This window comes from Phascolarctos cinereus, unplaced genomic scaffold, assembly GCF_003287225.1.
Source record: "Phascolarctos cinereus isolate Bilbo 61053 unplaced genomic scaffold, phaCin_HiC Scaffold_726;HRSCAF=1367, whole genome shotgun sequence".
Taxonomy (NCBI): domain Eukaryota; kingdom Metazoa; phylum Chordata; class Mammalia; order Diprotodontia; family Phascolarctidae; genus Phascolarctos; species Phascolarctos cinereus.
Genome location: NW_027556098.1, coordinates 318316727 through 318338846, shown reverse-complemented (window position 1 = coordinate 318338846; position 22120 = coordinate 318316727). Strand labels below are relative to the sequence as shown.

Here is a 22120-nt window from a genome sequence, read left to right as displayed (position 1 = left end):
CCAACTAAAATCCCACCTTCTACAGGAAGCCTTTCCCAACCCCTCTAAATTCCACTGTCTTCCCTCTGTTAATGATTCCTATTTATCCTGTATTATAGCTTGCCTTGTATATATTTGTTTGCATGTTGTATCCCACATTAGACTGTAAACTCCTTGAGGGTTTTTGCCTTTTTTTTTTATCCCCAGCACTTAGCACAGTGCCTGTGTATGTAATACATACATACATGCAGTAGGTGCTTAATAAATTGTTGATTGAGCATCCTTCCCCCCATACCTATTTTTCTTCACTTGTTTCTACTGATGGCACTGCCCAGTTACACAAGACTTCCATCTCTCATCTTTGACTCTTCTCTCTCTCTCTCTCTGTCCCTCTCTCTCTTTCCCTCCCTCCTCCCCAATCAGATTCCAAATCCTGTCAACTCTACCTTCCACAGTATCTCTCACACCCACTGCCCCCCTCCATTCACAAACCCACCCCTGTACTCTTCATGCCCTTATCACTCCTCTCCTAGACTGCTCTTGCCAGCCTCTCAGTATCCAGTCTCCCGTCTTCAATCCATCCTGGGCACATTGCCAATAATGCCGCTTAATGCACAGACAGCACTAATCACACCACAGCCCTACTCAAAAGCCTCCAATAGCTCCCCCTGGGTCTACATATCAAGTCCGAACTCATTATCCTGGCATTTGAAGCCTTCTCCAAGATAGAAGTGTGATAGAGTGGAGAGATCACTGGACTTAGACTGAGAACCGGGGTTTGACACCTGGCTATTTTCTTCTGGGGTGACCATGTAATTCACTTTCCATCTTTGAACCTGTTTTCTCACTTGTCACACTGAGGTGGAAGGGGGTAGATTGGTTCTAAGGGCCCTTACAGCTCTAAATTCTAGGATCTTGACTTTTGTTGTCTTATCACACATTGCTCCTTTTCATAAGCTCCATCCAAATGTGACTTCTCTACTTTCCAAATACACCCAGTGCTTTCCATCTCTGAAGCTCATGCCATTTCCCAGGAATGGAAAACCCTCTTCTTCTAACTCTATCTGCTGAAATCCTAGCCATCTCTCAAAGGCTGATTTATCTGTAAAATGAGGGTTTTAGACTAGAGGATCTTTAAGATAACTCCTAGGTTTAAATGGATCATATGATCAGTTAGAGTGGGAAGGAATCTTAACCAACATGCTCTACAGTTGAGGAAAGTAAAGTCTAGGTTAGGTGAAGTGACTTACCCAAGATCACACAAGCAGATCTGGGATTAGAACCCAGGCTCTGACTCCAAAACCAGCACCCTATTCTTTTCACTACACCACCCAATGCTATGAGCCTAGGAAAAAAATAGAAATAGAGTAGTGAAAGCAGCACTATTGTGCTAAGTACAAATATCTTTCATAAAAGTTTCCCAATCAAGTGATGGGGGTTTTGTTCTTCCTAAGGACAGACTCAAAACAGGTCCTTAATTCATAGTGGGGTGGAGGGAGTGGGAGGAAAGTAACATGAAATAAAGAAAAAAAACAACAATCTTCTAATTTGCAGCAACTTCTTATACAAAGCAAGACTCTCTCCACGATACACTTCTCAGAAAATCCTTAGGTACAGTCAAAACCCATCTGGAGTACTGCATACACTTCTGGGACCAAATTTTAGGAAGAGAAGGTGGGGAAAGTCCAGAGGATAACCAGGTAGGGAAGTAGAGGGGCTGTGAAACCATAAGGTTCAGTTGAAGGAAAAGAGAATGATAAGTCTACAAAGAATGACAGGAATAAAATTGCTGTTTTCAAATAACTAGAGGGCTGCTATGGGGCAAGAAGAGCAGATATTTGTTCTGTGCAACTCAGAGGGCAGAATTAGGAACAATGTGGGGGGCAGGGAGGTGAGGTGAGATGATAGGGAAACATAGTTCTGCTCCATATAAGGAAAAGTTTCCTAATAATCAGGGATGTCCAAATATGGAAGGGGTTGCTTCAGGAAGTAGTAAGTTCCCCTTCAGTAGATGTGGTCAAGTAAGGCCGAATGATCACTTGTTGGGATGCTACTGAGAGGACTGATCCATTGGATAGAAAGTTGGATGAAATACCCTCTGAGATCCTCTCTGATCTAGGATTCTATGAGAAACATGAGACCACATGGTAAAAAATGATAAATCAACACAAATATGTACTCAACTCAAAAAATTGGGGGGGGGTAAGTTTTGAATTGTAGGGAAAAAAACAGAAAAGCCAAACTCAAGGCAAAGTTTAACCAGAAACACTTTTATATGACTTAAGCAACTGGCTGTCCATTTATGGGTTAGTACTAAAAATAACCTAGTTACTTCCTTTTCCATAGCCTTGAAAACGGGAAGAAACTACTTGGTTAAGTCACCTAGAAGATGACCTTAGAGAAGTGGGTAGAGGGCATAACATAGGACAAACACTATTTCTGAATTTGAATTTTGACATAACCTACCTCAAATGCTTGTGAGAACCGAATGAGATAATGTATGTAAAGAACTTCATGCAGAAAAAGTACCATATAAATGTAACATATATGTATATGTGTGGATAAATGTATACATACATATATACACACATATATATGTTACGTTTCCGTATGGACCCTTGAGTTCATTAGAAAAGGAATTCCCAGTGCGCAAACTCCTTTGCCCAATGGAGATATTCAACTTTTTTCTAATTTATAGTCTTAGTTACCTGAGGTCCTGAGAATATAAATGACTTGTCATTGGTCACATAGCTAGTTAAATATAACTGAGGCAGGATTTGAATACATTCCTGACTCCAAGTCCAGCATTCTAACCTCTACTCCACAGTACCCCTTTAACAGCATGTAGAAGTAAAAAACCCTGGACTGACAGTCAGAAAACTTGAATTTTGGTTCTAACTTTGTCACTGACTCTAATGACTATAACTTTAGGCAAGGGTTTCCTTATCTATGAGTAAAGGGATGACACCTAGATGCACCTTAGTGGCCATCTAGCATAACCTGTACATGAAAACAAACCCCTTCTATAACACCCAGACAAGCGATCATCCAAACTTTGATTAAAGACTTTCAGCAAGGAGAAATCTGCTCCTTCTTAAGGCACCCATTCCACTTTGGGACAACTCTAATTGTTAACAAGTTGTCTCCTATATCGAGCCTAAAAATGATATTGCAATTTCTACTGACTACTCTTTGTTTTAGGGGCAGTAGGTGGCACAACAGATAGAGTGCTGGGCCTGGAGTCAGGAAAACTCAACTTCGTGAGTTCACATTTGATCTCAGATACTAACTATGTGACCCTGGGCAGGTCACTTAACTCCATTTGCCTCAGTATTCTCATCTATAAAATGATCTGGAAAAGGAAATGGTAGCAGCACCTAGGTGGCACAGTGGATAGAACACCGGCACTGGAGTAAGGAGGACCTGAGTTCAAATCCAGCCTCCGGCACATGATACTCACGAGCTGTGTGACTCTAGGCAAGTCACTTAATCCTGATTGCCTCACCAAAAAAAGAAAAAAAAAGGAAATGGCAAACCACTCCAGTGTCTCTACCAAGAAAACCCCAAATGGGGTCACAGAGAATCAAAAACGACTTAACAAAAATAAAATAACTCTTTGTTTTGCCTTCTGAGGCCAAAGAGTGCAAATCTAATCTTTCTTCTATATGACTGCCTTTCAAGAAAGTCTCACGTCTCCCCTATCCCCAGCCTTCTCCTCCAGGCTAAAGATCCCCATTTCCTTCAGCCAATAACTTGTATGGCATAGACTTGAAGCTCTTCACTTTCCTGGTTACCCTCTGGCTTATCTATGCTTTCCACAAATGTGGTGCCAGGAACTCAAACACAGAGTTCCACACATGCTCTTACCAGGGTAAAGAACAACAGGACTGTCCCCCAGAGTCCAAAGTTATATAAGCTCTCTTGGATGTCACATCTGCTAGGGACTCATCACCTCATATTTGAGAAACTGACTTCATAGCTGTAAAACTTTACATTGATCCTTACTAAATTTCATCTTCAATTCAGTCAAACGTCTGAGCCTGTCAACATTTTCTTAAATAATGTCTGAGGTTAGCATTCGTGCTAGTATCATCATCTGAAAATCTGAGAAGTATGCTATCCATACCTTTATTCTCTTCCATGGTTCTGATAAAAATACCAAACATATTCCTTTCAGCATTAACATTAGGTGTTCTAAGGTCCCTTCTAGCTCTGATAATCCATATCCTAAGGTCTCTTCAAGTTTTAAGGTTCTATGACTCTAATTTGACAATATCAGTATTAAAAAATAGAAACTATGGCCCACAGTAGGTCCATTTGGCACAACAATTCAAAATCTATTAAGGCTAAACTCTAAGTAGGAGATAATGTTAGAGCATATTAATTCTTTAGAACACTATGATGTTGCTTGTAATTGAGATCTAAACATGGTATAGTAGAAAGAGCCCTGGATTGGTACTCAGAGGATCTAAATTCTTTTTCCACTTATTAGAACCAGAGTTTCAAAGACTTTTATGACTAGTGTCAACAGATTTAAATGATATACAATAGCTCCATCTATAGGTTACTCAGTCAAATTATTACTTAATTAGAAATAGCTACAATCACCAAAAAACCAACAAAACAGTATATCTTCTGAATTCTTGTATTTGAATCCTCAGTGTTCCTTTAGTTGGAATTTATTAACTACAATATCACAGTTTAAAAAAAATGTAGACGCAAAAATTAGGAGACTGCTGATGAATTCTACTTACAGTACTTCAGCACCAAAAAATTGGGCAGTTATGCTGATACATGTATATACAGGTCAACAATGTGTCAAAGTCTTAAAATGCTTATTTATAGTGAAATCTATATAAAACCATTAAAAACTTATTTTATTTACATTATTTTAAAAAATGAAAAGTACTGTCTCCTTTTCCACAACTTGTCAAAACTGACTCTCTAACCCTCCAGTCCATTTCCCTTCCCCTCCCACCCCCTTTCTATCTGTGACATACAGTGATCACAAGACCCAAACATATTGCTTGAATAGACTGTGCCCTAAGAAGGTAGAACACCTTTAAAACATAGTAAGCTTAGAATAGCAACTGAACATTGGTACATTCACAAGGGAGTAGACGACAACATGAAAGAGGTGAGTGTGTGAGTATACATATGTATGTGTGTTTTCCCAAAGCCTAGATTCAATATAAATGTGCAATTTCACAGTAAGAACTCATCCTGTAAATGATTATGATTTTTCCTAATTTGAACAAACATTTTCTTTAGGCTCAAGAAGTTTCTTTCCCTCTACATCACAGTGAAACATTCTCTCAGGTGTCTTCAAAAAATGTGTTCCTAGTTAAAAGGAATATGTCAAAAGGGGCAAGGCCTGTTTTGAAATCTTTACATTTAAACAGAAAGTGAATAGTGCTGCTTGTGGCTTTAAGAATATTGTTTTGTAAATAAATTAGCATACAACTTGTGAAAGTACACAAGCCTCAAAGACAGCCACCAAATCCACATGTGAACAACTGAACCTCTTTTAAGGATCCCAAAAGAAATTTAGCGCTAATATTTTTCTAACTTTTTTAGTAATTCAATATGAATTGGGCCAAGTGCAAAATCATCACCAGCTCAACATTTCCTGGGGCTTTGCAAAAAAAAAAAAAGAGAGAGAGAGAGACAGAGAAAGAGAGAGAGAGATTTAAAACTGTCCCTGGTGTGCTTTTCCAAAAACACAATGTCCATTCAACAGTCCTTTCCAATGATGTTTTGTTTAGCAGATGCCAACTGAGAAACAAAAACAGGAAAAGTCTCTCTTCACTGCTGGACAAAGTTTTGTATCTGGTTATAGTCCAAGAGAAGTTCAGACATCAGGACTCAAATTGTTGCAGATCTGAATTTTTTTTCCTTTTCCTTTTCTTTTTTTTATTTTCTTTTATTCTTTTTTTAAAAAAGACATTCCACCCTTGTGAGCTTCAACTCAAGTTTTAAAATGGTGCTTTGGCAGCAACATCTTGGTGAAATGCACCTGTCATTTCAGGATCCACGGCATAACTAACTGCAAAGTGCTCTCTATACATCAAAATACAAGGGATTCCCACCTGGGAAGGGTACCCAGCAGGTTTTAAAGTGCACTCTGGTGTCCAAAACACTAGGACCGTTCGGCTGAATTCTGGGAAGGGCTGGGTTCTGTCCCCTCCTCTGTGCTGCTGTCCAAGTCCTGCTCCAGTACTGTCTCATCTTCATCCAGCTGTTGACTAGTGAAGTTATTGAGTTCCAGAAACCCACTGGGCTCTACCACCACATTGGAGCTGGAGTGACAAGGAATGGAATACTGAGGGATGGTCTGTAACAGAAGACACACATGACAAGGTTTTAACTTCTGCAATAGCCCAGGGGATGGGGTGGGGTGGGGTAGGGGTCTTGAGGAGTAAAGACTAAAGAGATGGTGGCCTCAATAGGAGACCAGCATGGGGACTGGATGATGAATGTTTTTCAGAGGCATCTTCTAGAGGTTATTAATCAAGGCAGCCTGGTATGGCAGAAAAGGCACAAGACTAGAAGACAGGAAAGAGCTGGAGATGCAGTTCTGATCTTACAATCACAGAATCTTAGAGCTGGAGGTGACTTTGGAGATCATCTAGTCTGACAGTCTCATTCTATAGATGAAGATGAAGAAATTGAGGCCTACAGGGGGAAAATGTCTCACCTGTCATACAGTGAGATGATGGCAGAGACATACTAGATTAGATGTTCTCCAAGATCCCTTCCAGGGCCAGAATTATATTTTATACTTTATATATGTGTGTGTGTGTTATGAGCATCAAATCTTAAAACTGAGGCCAGGGCTACTGTGTTTAACTAAAGAACTATATGTAAATAATCTTTAAAAAACATTACTATAATAGCACTTATACTAAGATATACTGCCTTAGCTGACTCTTTTAGTTCATATTTATTGATAAGGGTAAAAAACAACAGATGTTTAAAGTCAAAAAGCCAAACCTGAAATATGCAGACTGCTATTCTAAGGAGCCAGAGACAATTCAAGATATAAGAAAATATATATTAGATACAAGTGAATTATGTACTAGATCATATTCTGATGGCAACTCAACACACTCAAGTGCTGGTTCTGCTTTATCTTATATTCTCTGTGGCCAAAGACACTGGAAAAAGTCTAGTGCTAGAGAATTATCACCTGCCTGGGAGTCAGGTTATCTTACTAACTCAATGCAGGAACTTACAAGGGCTAACCCCCTCTCTCAGGGTCTCAGTTATTCCATATATAAAATGAGGTGATTGTGCTAGCTTAATTAAAAGGCCCTTTAAAGTTCTAAACTATTATTTATGTTCAGACTGCCTACATATTCATAAGATGGCAACATGCCCTTTTAAACTTATGAAAATGCTATTCCTCCTAAATATGTAGTAACACCACATATTGTCTAAGTAGCACTTTCAAATGAGATAATATATATAAAGCACTTTGCAAACCTTAGAATACTATAAAAATACCAGCTACTACTATTATTATTCCCTTAGAGAAAGCAAAGTGCTTTTATAAATATCTTTCATTAATCCTCAAGGACCTTTTACTGAATTCTAAATTGGCGATTCTACTGCTTAACAGAAAATATAAGTATGTGCCACCAATATCCCTGTGAAAACTGAAGCCAATTCATGGACTGGTTGTTAAGAGTTGAAAGGGACCTCAGAGATCACCTAGTTAAATCCATTCCTTTTAAAGGTGAATAGACAGAGGAGCCAAGTGGGGAAGGGACTTGCCCAGTATGAGCAGCAGGGCAGAAGCAGTGCCAGAACTAAAGCCTAAGTCTTAACTCCCAGCATAGTCCTCTTTCTGCTACATAAAGCTTCTTAAACATCTGCTATTACAAAGCACAGTGTGGACAATTCAAATCACTTCTACTTAGTTTTGGAATACATTTTGAGTCCTGTTTTTCCCCATGGTCCATTTACCCACTTAGTTACATTTTTCTTGAGCTAACATTAATTAGTATTCTCACAAATGGTGATGGGCAGGAGGGCACAGACCAGAAGAACAGTAAGCAGCAGGGAAAGGACTGAAATTACAATGTCATCAAAGAGGATGACTCAGAGTGAGTGATTATGGCTCACTTTACTCTAAAACCTTAATTAACTGGAATCCATTTAACCCAATCTTTGACTGAGACACCCCTAGACTCTTACCTACTCCATGCCCTCTGAGAGCAATGGTTTTGGAGTTAGAGGACCCGGATTCAAATATCAGCTCTGCCACTTACTGACTGGCTTCCCCTTTCTGAGACTTCATGAGTTTTCTCATTTGTAAAATGATCATTGAGGTCTCTTTCAATCTTAAATCCAATGAACCAATGCGCCCTTGGTATTCTAGTTTAAGAACCAGAAAGTTGCAAATCAAAAGAAAACAAAAAGTAACATCAAGAATTCAGATTGCTTCCTCCCATCCCCACCTATACACTTACCCCTACACACGCACACACTTTCTCTCAGACAGACACACACACAACTATACATCTTCAGTCATTTCTATTTCTCTTAAATCTGCAATCATTGTATAATGACAAATGACGTCTAAAGCAAAGAAACAAAGAAACTGCAAGATTGCCATCCAAGAATAATACTCATTAGCCTATGTTTACCAGGGCAAGAAACAGAATGAGGACATATTGGAAGCTAATCCAACAATGAGAACTGAAACAAAAATATTTTGTGGCTAGCGCTAGGTGTAACAGAAAATTACATGAGTTAAAATTGGGGTCCAATCAAAGGAGGTAGGCCAGAATGGGGAGGGCACTTAAAATCATCTCATGTGAGAAACAGCTAAAGGAATAGGGTGGGGATTCATTAGAAGACAAGCTGGAGGCGGGCAAAGGAGATAACACAACAGCTGTCTTCCCATCTCTGACAGGATGTCCTAGGGCAGTGCAGACACATTCTGGTAAGAGCCAGAGGGCAAACTATGAGCAAGAGAAGCTATTCCAGGGAAGGGAGTTTTAGCTCCAGAAAAGGAGGAACATTCTAATGACAGCAGCTAGCCAAAAAAGAATTGGCTACCTTCAGAGGCAGCGTCTCGTCACAGATCGTATCACAGGCAGCATCTAGTCCTTCATCACTGAAGGTGGGCACACTAAAGTTAAAGGATCAACAGTCAAAGAAATTGTATAAGAACATCCATGCATTGGTAAAGGATTAGACTAGATAAACGCTGAGGTAGTTTCTGATTCTGGAATTCTAGAATCCTACTCATCCATTCTCCAAATCAGTCAAATGAGGTTTTTGCTGCATAACGAAATGTAAAACAGCCAAGAATGACAGTAGTGGTTCAAGTAGGGAGCTACTTGAAAATGCAAATAATTTAGCTCTCATGGAAAAGATTAGGGGACCACCTAAAAGGGCCCTAGAGACCAGGGCTCTTTTGGCTGATGTTAGTGCCAACTTGCTGAAATGACAGCAGACAAGTGTGGTGGTTGAGTGTCTAATCATATGAAACAGAGTCCTGAGCTCCCAAGAGTACTGTGGGAATTAGGCAACAACTACAAATATTTTTGATCCTCTTCAAAGGAAGAGAATTTATAACTAAATGATGCCATCTTCACTGTCATCCTAAAAACCAAATTCATCCCATAATTTTTTTAAAAAGCACCTCTTTTCTCCTTGCTGCCACAGATTTAAAAGGTAGCTCTGTAACTTCCTAATACACACGCACAACCATTCTTCCAGCATTCCCAGGCTTTCTCATTTTCCTGCCAACTCTTACCTGGATAATAATTTCTGCAGGGCTCTCTTCAGCTTTCTTTTGGCCTATGTTCTGAATACGTATGAACTGGCCTGTTGTGGGTACTCCTGGTGCTTCCATTTTCCGTGTTAAAGATGGACCAACAGCAGAAGGACTTGAACAGGACTCTCTACATTTCTGTTGCTGAGGAGTGGAAGTTGCCAGCCCTACTGCCACCACCTGGGTAGAGGGTGACGAGTCTGCTTCACCAGGGAGTTTATTAGTGGCAATAGTTTTGTTGGGGGAATCCACTACCATATGTTCTACATTTGTGTCAATCTGAGCTTCCATCATAGACATTTTCAAAATGTCTGAGACTGCTGTCTTCTCAGATGCCTGCATGGGAGATATGCCTGTCACTGGCACCGCCAGCTTAGGCACAGAATTGCCACCAGTTATCTTTGTAACAGTGGGAGGCTGCCGCCCCTCAAAGGTTATCTTTGTAACAGAGGATCCTTGAGTTATAACTGGCTGCTCCACCTGAAAATCAAATTTGGGTTTTGTGTGTTACAGCTAGGTCTCTTTGATTTAAACCTAATCAATATCACCTCGACAAAATGGCAAAATAAACATTTGTGACACTAGGAAGACAGTTTGAAGCTCAGTGTTTTAAATAAGGATAACATTTTTTTTAAATAAAAAAGGAGGCTGGAAAAGGAGGAAGGGGTTGAAATACCCCTTGAACAGCCAGCCAAGGTTCCTAGCAAGAAAAAGTCATAGCAGCCTCGTTTTCCTTTGGGATTTACACCCCTACATGGAACATTATTGTTCCCTTTCAAAATAATCACATATATGTTTATATATGTACACACTCTTGCCTTTTCAAATAAAGGGCATGAGAGTTAATTTTTTATTTTGCCTTTTTTTAAAAAGATAAATAGATAAAATCATTCCAAAGTCATTGATTTTCCTCAGTCTATTTTTTTGATTGCCCATACATAAGATTGCATTTCTTCAAAATAGGAGATCAATATAACTAGATGGTGATGTAAACTACAAAGGAAGACGGACAATGGGATTCTTAGGAGACTGCAGTATACTCAGCTTTATTGCCACAGAAATAAAAATTTATGGGCATGGAAATGAATAATATTTTATACCCAAAAAAACAAAAATAAAAATAATTAGGAACATGGATGCCATGCACTGTTGGTCAATGTTGAAGTAATTTCATAAAAACCAAAAACAAAAACTGAAAAAATCAAGTTCTGTGCACTACCAATTTTTTTTCTTCCTATATTAATGAGTACATTTCTTTCCTACTTCCAACCTCCGGGCAGGACAAGCATTACCAGCGCAATGAGGTTGTGCGTTTTTTTTTTTCCTCTTGCCAGGAGAAAGCCCCGCTACCATGCTTGGGCCGTGCGTGGTGTTTTCATTTTTTCCTTGAAAGAGCAGGCTAACTTTGCATGCTATCAATATTCTGTTACCTGGCTCGCCGGCTGTTTCTCGGAAGCTGCGGGGAGTTGCAGGGGGCCCTGAGGGGGCGGGGGCTGGGGCTGCACGTAGATTTTTGGCTGATTCGGTGCCTGCTGGAGTTTGGGGAGCTGCTGCTGCTGCTGCTGTGTGGTTTTCACGGCCAGAACTTGTACTACAGTCTGTTGGGGCTGTGCCATTAGTGTGGGCAGCTGTCTTTCTTTGGCCCCTGGGTGATGCTGGGTGTGCTGCACCTCGGCCTTGATCTGTGCTTGCTCTGGCTGAAGGGGGGTGAGCTTTTGGTGTCTGATGGAAAGCTGGGGCATCTGTGGGAGTTTATGTTGGAGCTGATCGGCCTGCAGGTGGATGGTCTGCTTCTGTTTAGTCTGGAAGCACTGAAGGGTTTTCACTTGGAGTTGAGTTGGCTCTAGCTGGGGCTTCTGTGGTTTGGGGGCTTGTGACTGAGTCAAAGCCGATCTGTAAAACAGACCTGTCTGAGGGTCTAAAGTGTCCATCTCTTCCACCTCACCTTCCTCAGTTCCAAGCTCCTCACTGTGTTTGGTAAAAGCTGTATGACTGCTTAATGCCTAGGGGGAAGGGAGAGGAACAAATTAGAAGCATCAAAAACACCAGCACTGCCACTTCTTCAACTTCAAAAAAGCAGTGATTTCATCATTATGGATCTTCCTCTGCTGATGCAGACAGCAACCCTTCAGAAGCCTTTTGGGCAGTCTTGTGAGTTGCTATGGCCAAAAAGATTCATCTTCTGCTGGCCAACCCTCTGGTGAAGAGCCTTCTACACTCAGCTAGGCTTGTTCCTCCAACAACAGACACAGGATGTCAGTGGGCTCATACTCAAAGCTTTTCCAGCTTGGTGAGAACCTGCCAGAGACTGAACACCACTGGCATCATCGCTGAGAGCCCAAGAGCCCCTGCACCCTTTTTAAAGGCATAGAAGAGTCCTTTTGTGTAAGCTGCATTACTATGCAACCTAAAAGTCCTCAAATTAGGGCATTAAGAGAGTCACTCAAAATTTATTCAAGATTTGAGATCTTCAGAAGTCATAAAATGTTCCCTCAAAAAATGTATGGTTTTAGAAGGAAATTGTCCCAGTTACATCAGAAGAATCATAATTTCTGCTGGGATCAGCCTATTCTCTTTACTTCAAGGTGTATCCTCTACTGTATTTAACTGAAATGCATATCTTTGCCAGTGTGAAATTGGGATGCCATACTTTAGAAGGACAGTGACAAGCTGGAGACTGTAGATGATCAGGGTGGGGAGGGAACTAGCAATTATGCCCTAGGATCAGCTGGAGGACCTGGGAACGTTTACTATAGAGAAAAGAAAACTAGGAGGGAGGGCATAAGGGCTGTCTTCAAGCATTTTAAGGGTTCTCATGGAGAAAAGGGATTAGATTTGTTCTGTCTGGCCCCAGAGGGAAGAAATAGGAAAAATAAGCAGAAGTTGCAGAGAGATAGATTTAGGATTCATGTTAGAAAACCTTACAATAATCAGAGCTATTTTTAAGTGTGATGGGTTGCCTCAAGATGTAGTGGATTTCACCATGACTGGAGTCATTCAAGCAGAGGTTGGATACCAACTAGTCAGGGATGTTGTAGAAGGCATTACTATTCAAGCAAGAACTATGCAACCTCTGAGGCCCCTTTCAACTCTGTGATTTTGTGACTTTTCCTTTCTGAAGCTTCTCTCTCCTCTGCAAAAAGGGAGGGATTGACTAGAGGGTTTCTAAGATCCACTTCAGCACTGACATTAATCTAGGGATTATATGCTGTTATCACTTTGACAATACAGTTTCAAGTCCAAGGCTTCTTCTTTATTTCTTCTAAGGTAGTTAATTTATTTTTTCCTTCTCTGGGGTAGCTTCTTTGCAATTATGATATCATTCTGTGATCCTAACAAGAAGACACCTACCAAGATCTTACATTCAGGTTAGAACAATGGATGCTGCAGTATAGGACACCAATGCCAGGTAGCACAATGTAGTAGAAAAAGCAATGGATTTGAAATAAGGAAACTTTGATCTGAATGCTTACTAAGAGCCCTTAGACAAATCATTCCCCCTCTTTGAGCCTCAGTTTCCTTATCTGAAAGTGGGGATAATAATTTTTGGAGTACCAACCTCAAGGATTGGACACAATAAAGAACTCTGCAAACAATAAAGCATCTGTCAATTATTTTCTCAAGAATTAATTTATTATTCAAATAAAAATGGAATATTCCATCTGAAAAACTGACACTTATAATTAGTCCCTTCTTTGCTTGATTTTAGGTCACTTCTTCCCTAATGGTCACCTGACTGAGCTTGACAATGCTTTCTTTATCTAAAAGACTGGGTCTCCCTATCACGTCCAAGAAGTTCAGCAGCTTATCATGTACCTCGTTCCAGCACCAATCAATACAAGAGCCCTACCCTGCTCCAATCCTGATCCGGGCTGGATCACCTCTCTTTATACAACCTCACTCTTGGGAGCTCATTAGATTGATGCTAGATTTAGTGCAGTGACAAGATTGATCAGCTCAGCTCAGTGCAGCTCAGAACTCCTCAGCTAAAGAGATCTAGGAGCCTCAACCTCCCTGGCAGGTAGCTAGCATGATAGGCACACTCCACCTTTGTGTTATAAGGAAGAACTGCCAATTTCAAACAAAACAGCTAGAGTATCAGATAAACCAAATGCTATTATGTTTTAGAACTTAACTCACCTCTAAGTTCCCTAACAGTAAAATAAATATAAAGTTGTCAGTCAAATGTAGGACATCAGAATGGGCTTCACGAAAACAAGAAAGATTTATTAAGACAGCAACAGTGCTTTAAAATATGAGAGCTCATTGCTAGCCGAGAATATTCTTAATCTACTAATTATTTTCAGGTATTTATTTTCAGGAAGGTCAACTCTTCCATCACTCCTCCCTTATGAAAAGAATATCATTCTCTAAGTTACAGACATCACTGAATCATTTATACTTACAAAACAGAATCACAGATGTAAAGCTACGGGAGAGTTACAGCATCATAGATTTAGAGCTGAACAGGATCCCAGAGGTCATCTTGTCCTGTTTCCCCACCCCCCTAAACACAAGCCCCAACAACAACATCCCTGACAAGATGCCTCTGTCTGGTCAGCTTCCAGTAACAAGACATTTACTACCCCAGGAGTCAGCTTATTCCAATTTTGCACAGCTCTAATTATTAGGAAGTTTTCCCTTACACTGAGTTGCCCTCCACCTTCCACACACTGCTCCTAGTGCTGCTTTCCTGTGCTAAGTAGAGTAAGTTGATCCGTCTTTCAGAAAACAACTTCTCAGATATATGAAGACAGTGATCATAAAGCAGGATGAAATCTTAAAACAGGGAAGGATTAGTCGTAGATGGTATGGAAGAGAAGGAATAAGGGGGTAGTTACAACCTGCTGCATGATGTGGGTAATGGCGCCTGTAGATGATGCAGGGATGGACTTGACCACCACCGAAGTCTGTGTAGCTGTTTGAGACTGGGCCACATGCTGAAGCAGAGTCCGCTGGGGCTGTGAGGACTGCTGATGGGGCTGGGAACGATGGCTAACTGCAAATACAGTAGGCAATGGTATTTCTTCAGAAATAACCACAGTATCTGAAACCACTTGTAGTTTTAAGCAAATGTACATGAGATTACATGGCAAAGGAAAGAAGGCCCTTAGTGTTCTTAGCCTGGGAGAATAGATGTTTGAATGATCATTCCTCCTCTTCTGCAATAAGGCTTGTTCCATTCATCTTATTGAGAACATCAACTGCTAAGCATTTGCTAAACTGAATGTTTCCAAGACTAGTGTGAAGTTACATGAGCTTTAACTTCCTCAATACTCGCTCCAAATTTAACTCCAAAATAGTTGGAAGTTTTTCAAAGCTGACTGCAGTATAGCACTGCTTGGCATTCTCAAAGCTCTTAAAGAAGTGAGATGTCATCATAGTGTAGTGGATAGAACAGTGAACTTAAAGAGTCAGATCTGGTTTTAGATACAGGATCAGGGGATTTAGATCTGAAATGGACTTTAGAGATCATCTAGTCCAAGCCCCTTGTCTTACAGAGGGGAAAACAGAACTCCAGAGAAGGGAAGTAATGTGCCCAAGGCCACAAAAAGAGTAAGTGAAAGAGCTAGGATTCCAACCCAGACCCTTGGATTCCCAATCTTAGGCTCTTTTCAGAGTCCTGGCTTGCCCACTTAACCAATGAAGTGGCCTAGCCCTGTCACTTAGTGTCTGGGAGCCTCAGTTTCCCCCTCTACAGAGGACAGGAATAACTAATGATGCGTGCCCTGACTCCTTTAAAGAGCTGTTGTGAGGAGCAAATGAGAAAACGGGCATTAAAGAACTCTGGAAACTGGAAAGCAGTAATACACAAATAGGGAAAAATAAATGAGATGTGAAATAGCAGCAAATGAACTGTTTTTTCTTCTGACCCAGACAAAACTCATCTGAAAATATAGGTTAAAGAAAAGAAGTTTGTTAAAGCTGTAGCAGGAATAAGTTAAAAGTTCACATCAAAAGATGTTAATCTATTTTCTTTTATCGGCTTTGATTTAAAAATTTGAAAATGACTGGTAATATCTGATGCCTGTTTTTCTACAGGGTTTTAGAAATGTTTCATAAGGTATGGGAAAAGTGCTCTGAATCAGCCAGGAGACAGAATGGGCCAAGGGTGAGCTACAGAACTTCTGTATAGCAAAAGCCCATAATTTTTTCTACCTCATCTATATTCTTATCATTGGAGTGCCCAGATGACTGACTGACTGACTGATGGACTGACTATCTATCAATCTATCTGTCTGTATATATGTGTGTGTGTGTGTGTGTGTGTGTGTGTGTTTCACACACACACACACACACACGCACAAATTTAGAAGCACTGATTTTATTCTTAGAAAGGTCATGCTGGTATATCTAGGAGGGAGACAAACATAAAGGAAATTACTGCAGAAAATCCCATTCTTACAACATTAAGATTGAAATCTGAAACCCCTTAAAAATTGTCAGCCTACACGATTACTGCTTTTACATTTCCCATTTTAATAAACATAGCAGAATTTTACTATATTTCACTGTGATGTACACATATTTTTAAACTTATGTAATTTAACCAAAACTGTCACAGCCATATATTCTCAACCCAAACTAAACATCTGGGTTAGAGTTCGCATGAAGAAAAAAAATTCTTCTAGAATACTACTAGAGAGGAAATATCACAAATGATGTTAAAATAAGCAACCTACCCTAGCAAAATTCTCTAACGAAACATCAGGAGACATTAAAGGAAATGGGAAAAAAATAGAGTATACTTCTGATAAAACCATAAAATATAAAATATGGAATGCATGTCTGTGTCTTCATAGGTATTAGTTTATTTAAAACTCTTTGATTAATAAAAAAATTTTGATTTAACAAAAATCTCTAAAACTGGGGCTGTAACCATAATGATCACCATCCAAAACACTGCTGACCCCTTCCAAAATAACTCCTTGTGTACGTGTGGCAGGGGAGACAAAGAAAATCAGCACCAATGGCTAGGAAGTACATGGAAGCAGATAAAGAAAGGCAGCTCAGTGTAGTGGCAATGGCACTAGATTCAGAGTTCTTTAGAAGATCTGGTTTCTAATCCTAGCTTTGACACTTGCTAGTAGGTGACATGGACAAATCATTTCCCCTCTTCTGTGCTTCAGGATCTCTGTATCTAACAGAGTTGTGGAGAAGAAAGACTCATGTAAACTTTAAATGCCACAGAATCGTGAGCCAGTACAAGAAGCTCAGTGGAAAGAGGTGGATTCTAGTCCTGACACTTAGTAGCTGTGTGAAAGGAGAGCTAATGCTTATAGAGTACTTTAAAGTCTGCACAGCACTTCACAGATGTTAACTCATTGAATACTCACAACAACTGTGGGAGGGAGGTGCTACTATTATCTCCATTTCAGAGTTCAGGAATATGAGGCAGACAGAGGTTAAGTGACTTGCCTACAGCCATATAGCTAGTAAATGTTTGAGTCAGGATTTAAATTCAAGTCTTTCTGACTCCAGGCCCAGAATTTTACCTACTACATCACCCAGCTGTCTCAAAAATCTATTAACTTCTCTAAGCTTCAGATGCCTCATTTGTAAAAATGTGCTAATAACCTCAAAATGTTGTTGTGTGGGAAGTGTTTTGTAAACTGTTAAGCATAACATAAACACAAACTAACATTATACAAATTTAAACTATTACTATTATTACTAGATACTTTTAGTTTATAAGAAATCTTATTTTGGCCATGGCTGACAAAGGGGAAAGTGAAAAAGATTACAGTGTAGAAACAAGAAGAGGAAATTACAGTGATCTTAACCGAGCCTTGTAGATGGCTTAATCTGTTAATTAACATGCATTTATTAAATGTCTACTATCTCTAGCCACTGTGATTATTGCTTCTTTACATAACCCTTATCTTCTCGTAATGGGCAATGCTCATTTTTGAAAATGTCTTCTACTTTTTTATTCACTGTATGTCGTGCCCCACTTTATCATTTATTATTTTATTCTTCCTCTAGCCAATCAAAGTAGATACAGTGTTTCTATATAAAGTATCTACTCTGACGCCACAACTTTTCATCTATAACTACAGAGAGAAGTACACCACTTACCTAGAAGGGGAAAAGCAACCTCTGTTCCCTCATCAGTGCGTTCTGAAAGGATAAAAAAAAAATCACCAGTCTTTTCTATCTTTACTATTATGTTATCTAGTCCACCCCCAAGCAGTTAATATCGATCCTCAAGCATGCCTGCTACTGCTTTCTCAAGCCTTCTGTTAAATGTCTCCAAAAAGTAGGCTTTAAAAAAATCATCTTTCCCTTTATGCTTAGCCTATACTCTTTTCATTATTTATTTACTTTATTTTTTTAAAGCAAAGGTTTTTTTTTTTTACTAGATTTTCTCCTTCAGGCAATTTCAGTCCATTATTCTTAATTATGGCTTCTGGAATAATGCCAACTAATTCCTTTCCTTCTTTGGTATTAACATCCTTCAAATATTTGGAAGCTTATGTTCTCCCTTAATCATCACTTAAGAAAACCATACAGACTCGACTCTTTAAATATTGCCTCATAAGTCATTCCTCCTTGCCCCTTAATTATTCACATTGCTGTTCTCTGAACTCCCTCCAGTTTGTACAAACCTTTTGGGTAATGAAGTGTTCAGAACAGAAAGCAGTATTCCAGGTGTGGTCTCAACAGAGAAGGGGAAAGAGAAGCTATATTATCTTTCCTGTTTAACATTTCTGTATATGCCATCCAAAAACATCATTAGCTTTTCTGCTGCCAAAATGCATTTTAAACAAATATCTCATTTGCTTTCCAGGTATTTAGGGGGATTTATAGCTATCCAGATTTCTCCTTTATATTAAATAACTGTGCTAGGATTTATTTGTTTATTTTTAAACAGCTACATCAAAATATTTCACTCAAAGATGAACCTCATTTTGCCATTTTTTCTGCACCTGTGACCCTATCTACAGGGATGTGTTTATGATCCTCTCACAGTCTTATATAATACTCACAAACTATGTTAACATACTATCTGTACTTTCCAGATGTTAATGATAGGGCATACTCCCAAAATGATGTGAATTAGCACTGGAATTTTACTGGAAAGAATAGATAAATATTTATCCTTTCTTTCCTCTTGAATAATCATTAATACCATGAATTCAAAAATACAATTAAACAAACATTTTAGTGTTGACTATGTGTATGGTACTGGGGATATAAATGTAGATGCAAGATAGACCCTGTTCTTGAGGAACTTCTAGTCCAATGAGAGCTAAAAACCTATTTCCACATAGCTATGGTAAAAGAGAACATGAGGCAGGTTCAAAGAGAACAGGTGCTTTTCCAGCCTTGGGGCATGACTTTTTTGTCACTCACCAGTGGTGATATACTCAGTGACAAGCTCTGACTCCACCACAGCGATTGACGGACTCTCGGGAGAGCGCCGCTTTTCTTGGGCCATTTGAATAGGAACTGCCATTTGACTCAAGTCAATAGTGGCTTGTCTTGGTTTGGATTCCAATTTCTCCTTCACTGTTCAAGAGAGTTAGAAGGAATTTCATTTGCAGTTCAGACAAATACCCAAACTAGAGTAGCACCTGGGGATATGGAACAAAAATTTTCTGGAGGAAAGTCCTGGAAGCTACTCAGGCAATGGATAAAATAGGGAAAGATGACTTCCAGTGAAAAGAATAAAAAAGGCCTCCTCTCCCTTCTTCCCTGCTACTACCTATTAAGCAAAGCATGTTGAAGGAACTGGGCCATTTAGTCTAGAGGAGAGAAAATTTAGGGAGAATATGAACCTGATTCAAGTATTTAAACAGAGTCATAGGAAAAAGAGATAACATTTATTCCAACTGACTCCAAAGGCTATAAAGAAGACAAGTTATAAAGTTATAAAGAGGCAGACATAGTCTCAACATAATGAAAAACTTCCTAATAACCTAAGAGTAAGTGCTATCCAAAAATGGAATGGGCTGACAGGGAGGTAAAAGGGGCTCCCCTCTGATGACAGATTCAGGGATCATTTTGTCCAACACCCTCATTTTACAGATGAGGAAAGTGAGGCTCAGAGAGGTTAAGTTACTTGGCCAATGTCATAGAGGCAGGAGTTCAACCTAGGTCCTCTGATCACAAATGCAAAGCTCTTTTATTATACTTACACTTAACTCTTTGGGTAGGGGCTGGAAGGCTATTTGTTAGGGATATTACAGAGTGGATTCCTACTTAAGGTACAATTTGAACAAGATAACTCGGAAATCTACTCCAACTCTAAGAGTGTATGGGATTGCTTCTGGCTTTCACAAGTACTCCTCATGACATAATCTGTTATGAGTTTCTTCCTTTTTAGGTCTTCCTCAGATATCTGTTCTTGATTGTATTTGGCTAAAATGCTAGGGAATAAATAGGTGAAATTTACCTCAGGCCACAGCTTTTTGGGATAGCCTTAACCTAGACTTACCATTTTGGTTTGTTCTCCTAAAACATAAAAACCAGCCTCAAAAACAAACAAATAATAAGTCAATTTTTCACATAATAGTATGTGTCAATGAATAAAAACATATGACAATACGAGTAACAAGTGTCTCTGTCCTGCAGAAAGTTTTGTAGATGCAGCTAGAACCAGGAAAGAAATGAAGCAGAAGAAGGCCTCAGTGGGTAGAGGTATGTTCCCCTCTACCCAGGCCTATCCACTGGGCTTTGTGTAACAGGAAAGCAAAGCAAGGGAAGGAGCCAGGAGAGCTGAGTCTGAGTCTCAGCTCTGCTCCTAAGTAGCTGTTTATTTAGTTTCTCTGGGAATAATAATGTTCACACTACATCATGAGTTTGTGGTGAGGATCAGATTATATAAAGGTAACAAGGTATTCTGTGGGCATACAGCATTATACAAATGTAAGTTACTTTTATTATTTTAAATCTGTGCTTAGGAACTTGGACTAGGAATGGTGTAGGGCTAGAAAAGGTGAGGAGAAATCAATAAACTGGTGAAAGGGATTGTGTGAGGCAGGGTCATCCCTTATAAAGTCTTGTTCTAGGCAAGGAATTTGGAGCCAATCTGTACACAGGTGGTACTCAACAACTAGTAAACAATTAAATGACATGGCCACTCTTGGGGTTTCCTCAGTGACTACTCCCTGTGCTGACCAGAATACAGCACTCTAAAGCTCCGAAGACCATCTCTGTGAAGTGCTGTGGCCAAATACAAACTCCTTAACATACCCAGTCTATTGTCAGGCTCACATTCCCTGTCTTTCTAACTTGGCAGGCCTGTAAGAAACTCGTGGATCATGGGCACAGCCTTCAAGAAGACAGGATGGCCCACTGTGCCACAAGGAGGCATCAGGAGACTCTGTGGAGGCCCAAGAATACAACATATATTAAATTAAACTAACCTCACAGAATTCTAATCCAAAGGACTTGTTGGATGCTTAGTGAAGACAGAGAATCCTCTCTATAATAAGACTCAATAGACAGGATTCAACATAACCTGATGCTACACTAAAACCTTTAGTAATTGAACAATGCTTCACTACTCAAACTACTAGAAGGCCCTCCTTTGTCAGAGTTCTACTGCATGGTTCCAGAAGAGTGTTTATAGCAATAATACAATTTCTCTGCCACAGACAAACTGGAGTCTGACAACTAAAAAGTTAGTATGTACAAAAGAGGGATTAGAATTACTCTGCTTAATCTTAGAGGGAAGTACTAGAACCAATGGGGGAAATTAAATCAGCCAATCAACAAGCATTTATGAATCAACAAGCCCTCACTATGCACTGGATGCTGCCCACAAAGACCAAGATGAAACAGTCCCTGCACCCTCAACGAGTTCATACTCTACAAGGAAGAGAGAGGAAGGCAGATTTCAGTTCAATATAAGGAACAATGTTTCAGCAATCAGAACTGTCCACCAAGGGAATCAGTGACCTTGGCAAGAACGGAAGTAGCTTATGCTTGAGGTCTTCAAGTGGAAACCATCAATCAAATAGGCTTTGCAAATCTCAGGAAGGGGTAGGGCTAACCTCTGCAGTGCCTCTCCACCATGAGCCTAGGCTGTGAGGCAGAGGCTGCCATGGATGCAATTTTAAGGCTTCAAAATGGCTCAGCTAACATCAGAAAAGAGGGGAGGAGACCCTCTATTCCAACTTCTCTGTTCCTCTTGATTGAAAATAACAACTGTCCTAAATCCAATGCCCACAGTAGACAGGTTCTTCAGTGTTTTGGAATATAATAGGGTTGTCATGTTGAGCAAGAAGGGGAGAGAAGAGTTTTACTTTTTCCTTTCCTCTGTCAATAATTTTGTTCTTTGTTCCTTTAGAGAACCTGCACGTGCTAGAGACAAACAGGTTGGATCAATGATGACAGGTGAGTACA

The 22120-nt window shown here is 39.7% G+C and overlaps 1 protein-coding gene across 8 annotated transcripts in view; it reads right to left on the bottom strand.

Moving 5' to 3' along the window:
* Positions 1–4608: 4608 nt before the first annotated feature.
* Positions 4609–22120, bottom strand: part of EMSY (EMSY transcriptional repressor, BRCA2 interacting) — a 90689-nt gene continuing 73177 nt past the window's right edge. For 6 of the 8 annotated variants that reach the window (XM_020989525.2, XM_020989526.2, XM_020989529.2 and 3 more), the window contains 6 exons: positions 19124–19279; positions 17846–17887; positions 14611–14765; positions 11197–11769; positions 9749–10246; positions 4609–6313 (listed from right to left, as the gene is read on the bottom strand). In XM_020989525.2, the coding sequence (XP_020845184.1) occupies positions 6119–6313; positions 9749–10246; positions 11197–11769; positions 14611–14765; positions 17846–17887; positions 19124–19279 (1619 nt within the window). In that variant the 3' untranslated portion in view covers positions 4609–6118. Of the gene's footprint in view, positions 6314–9045; positions 9119–9748; positions 10247–11196; positions 11770–14610; positions 14766–17845; positions 17888–19123; positions 19280–22120 lie in introns of all 8 variants that reach the window. The other 2 variants (XR_002325120.2, XM_020989530.2) reach the window with 2 other exon arrangements.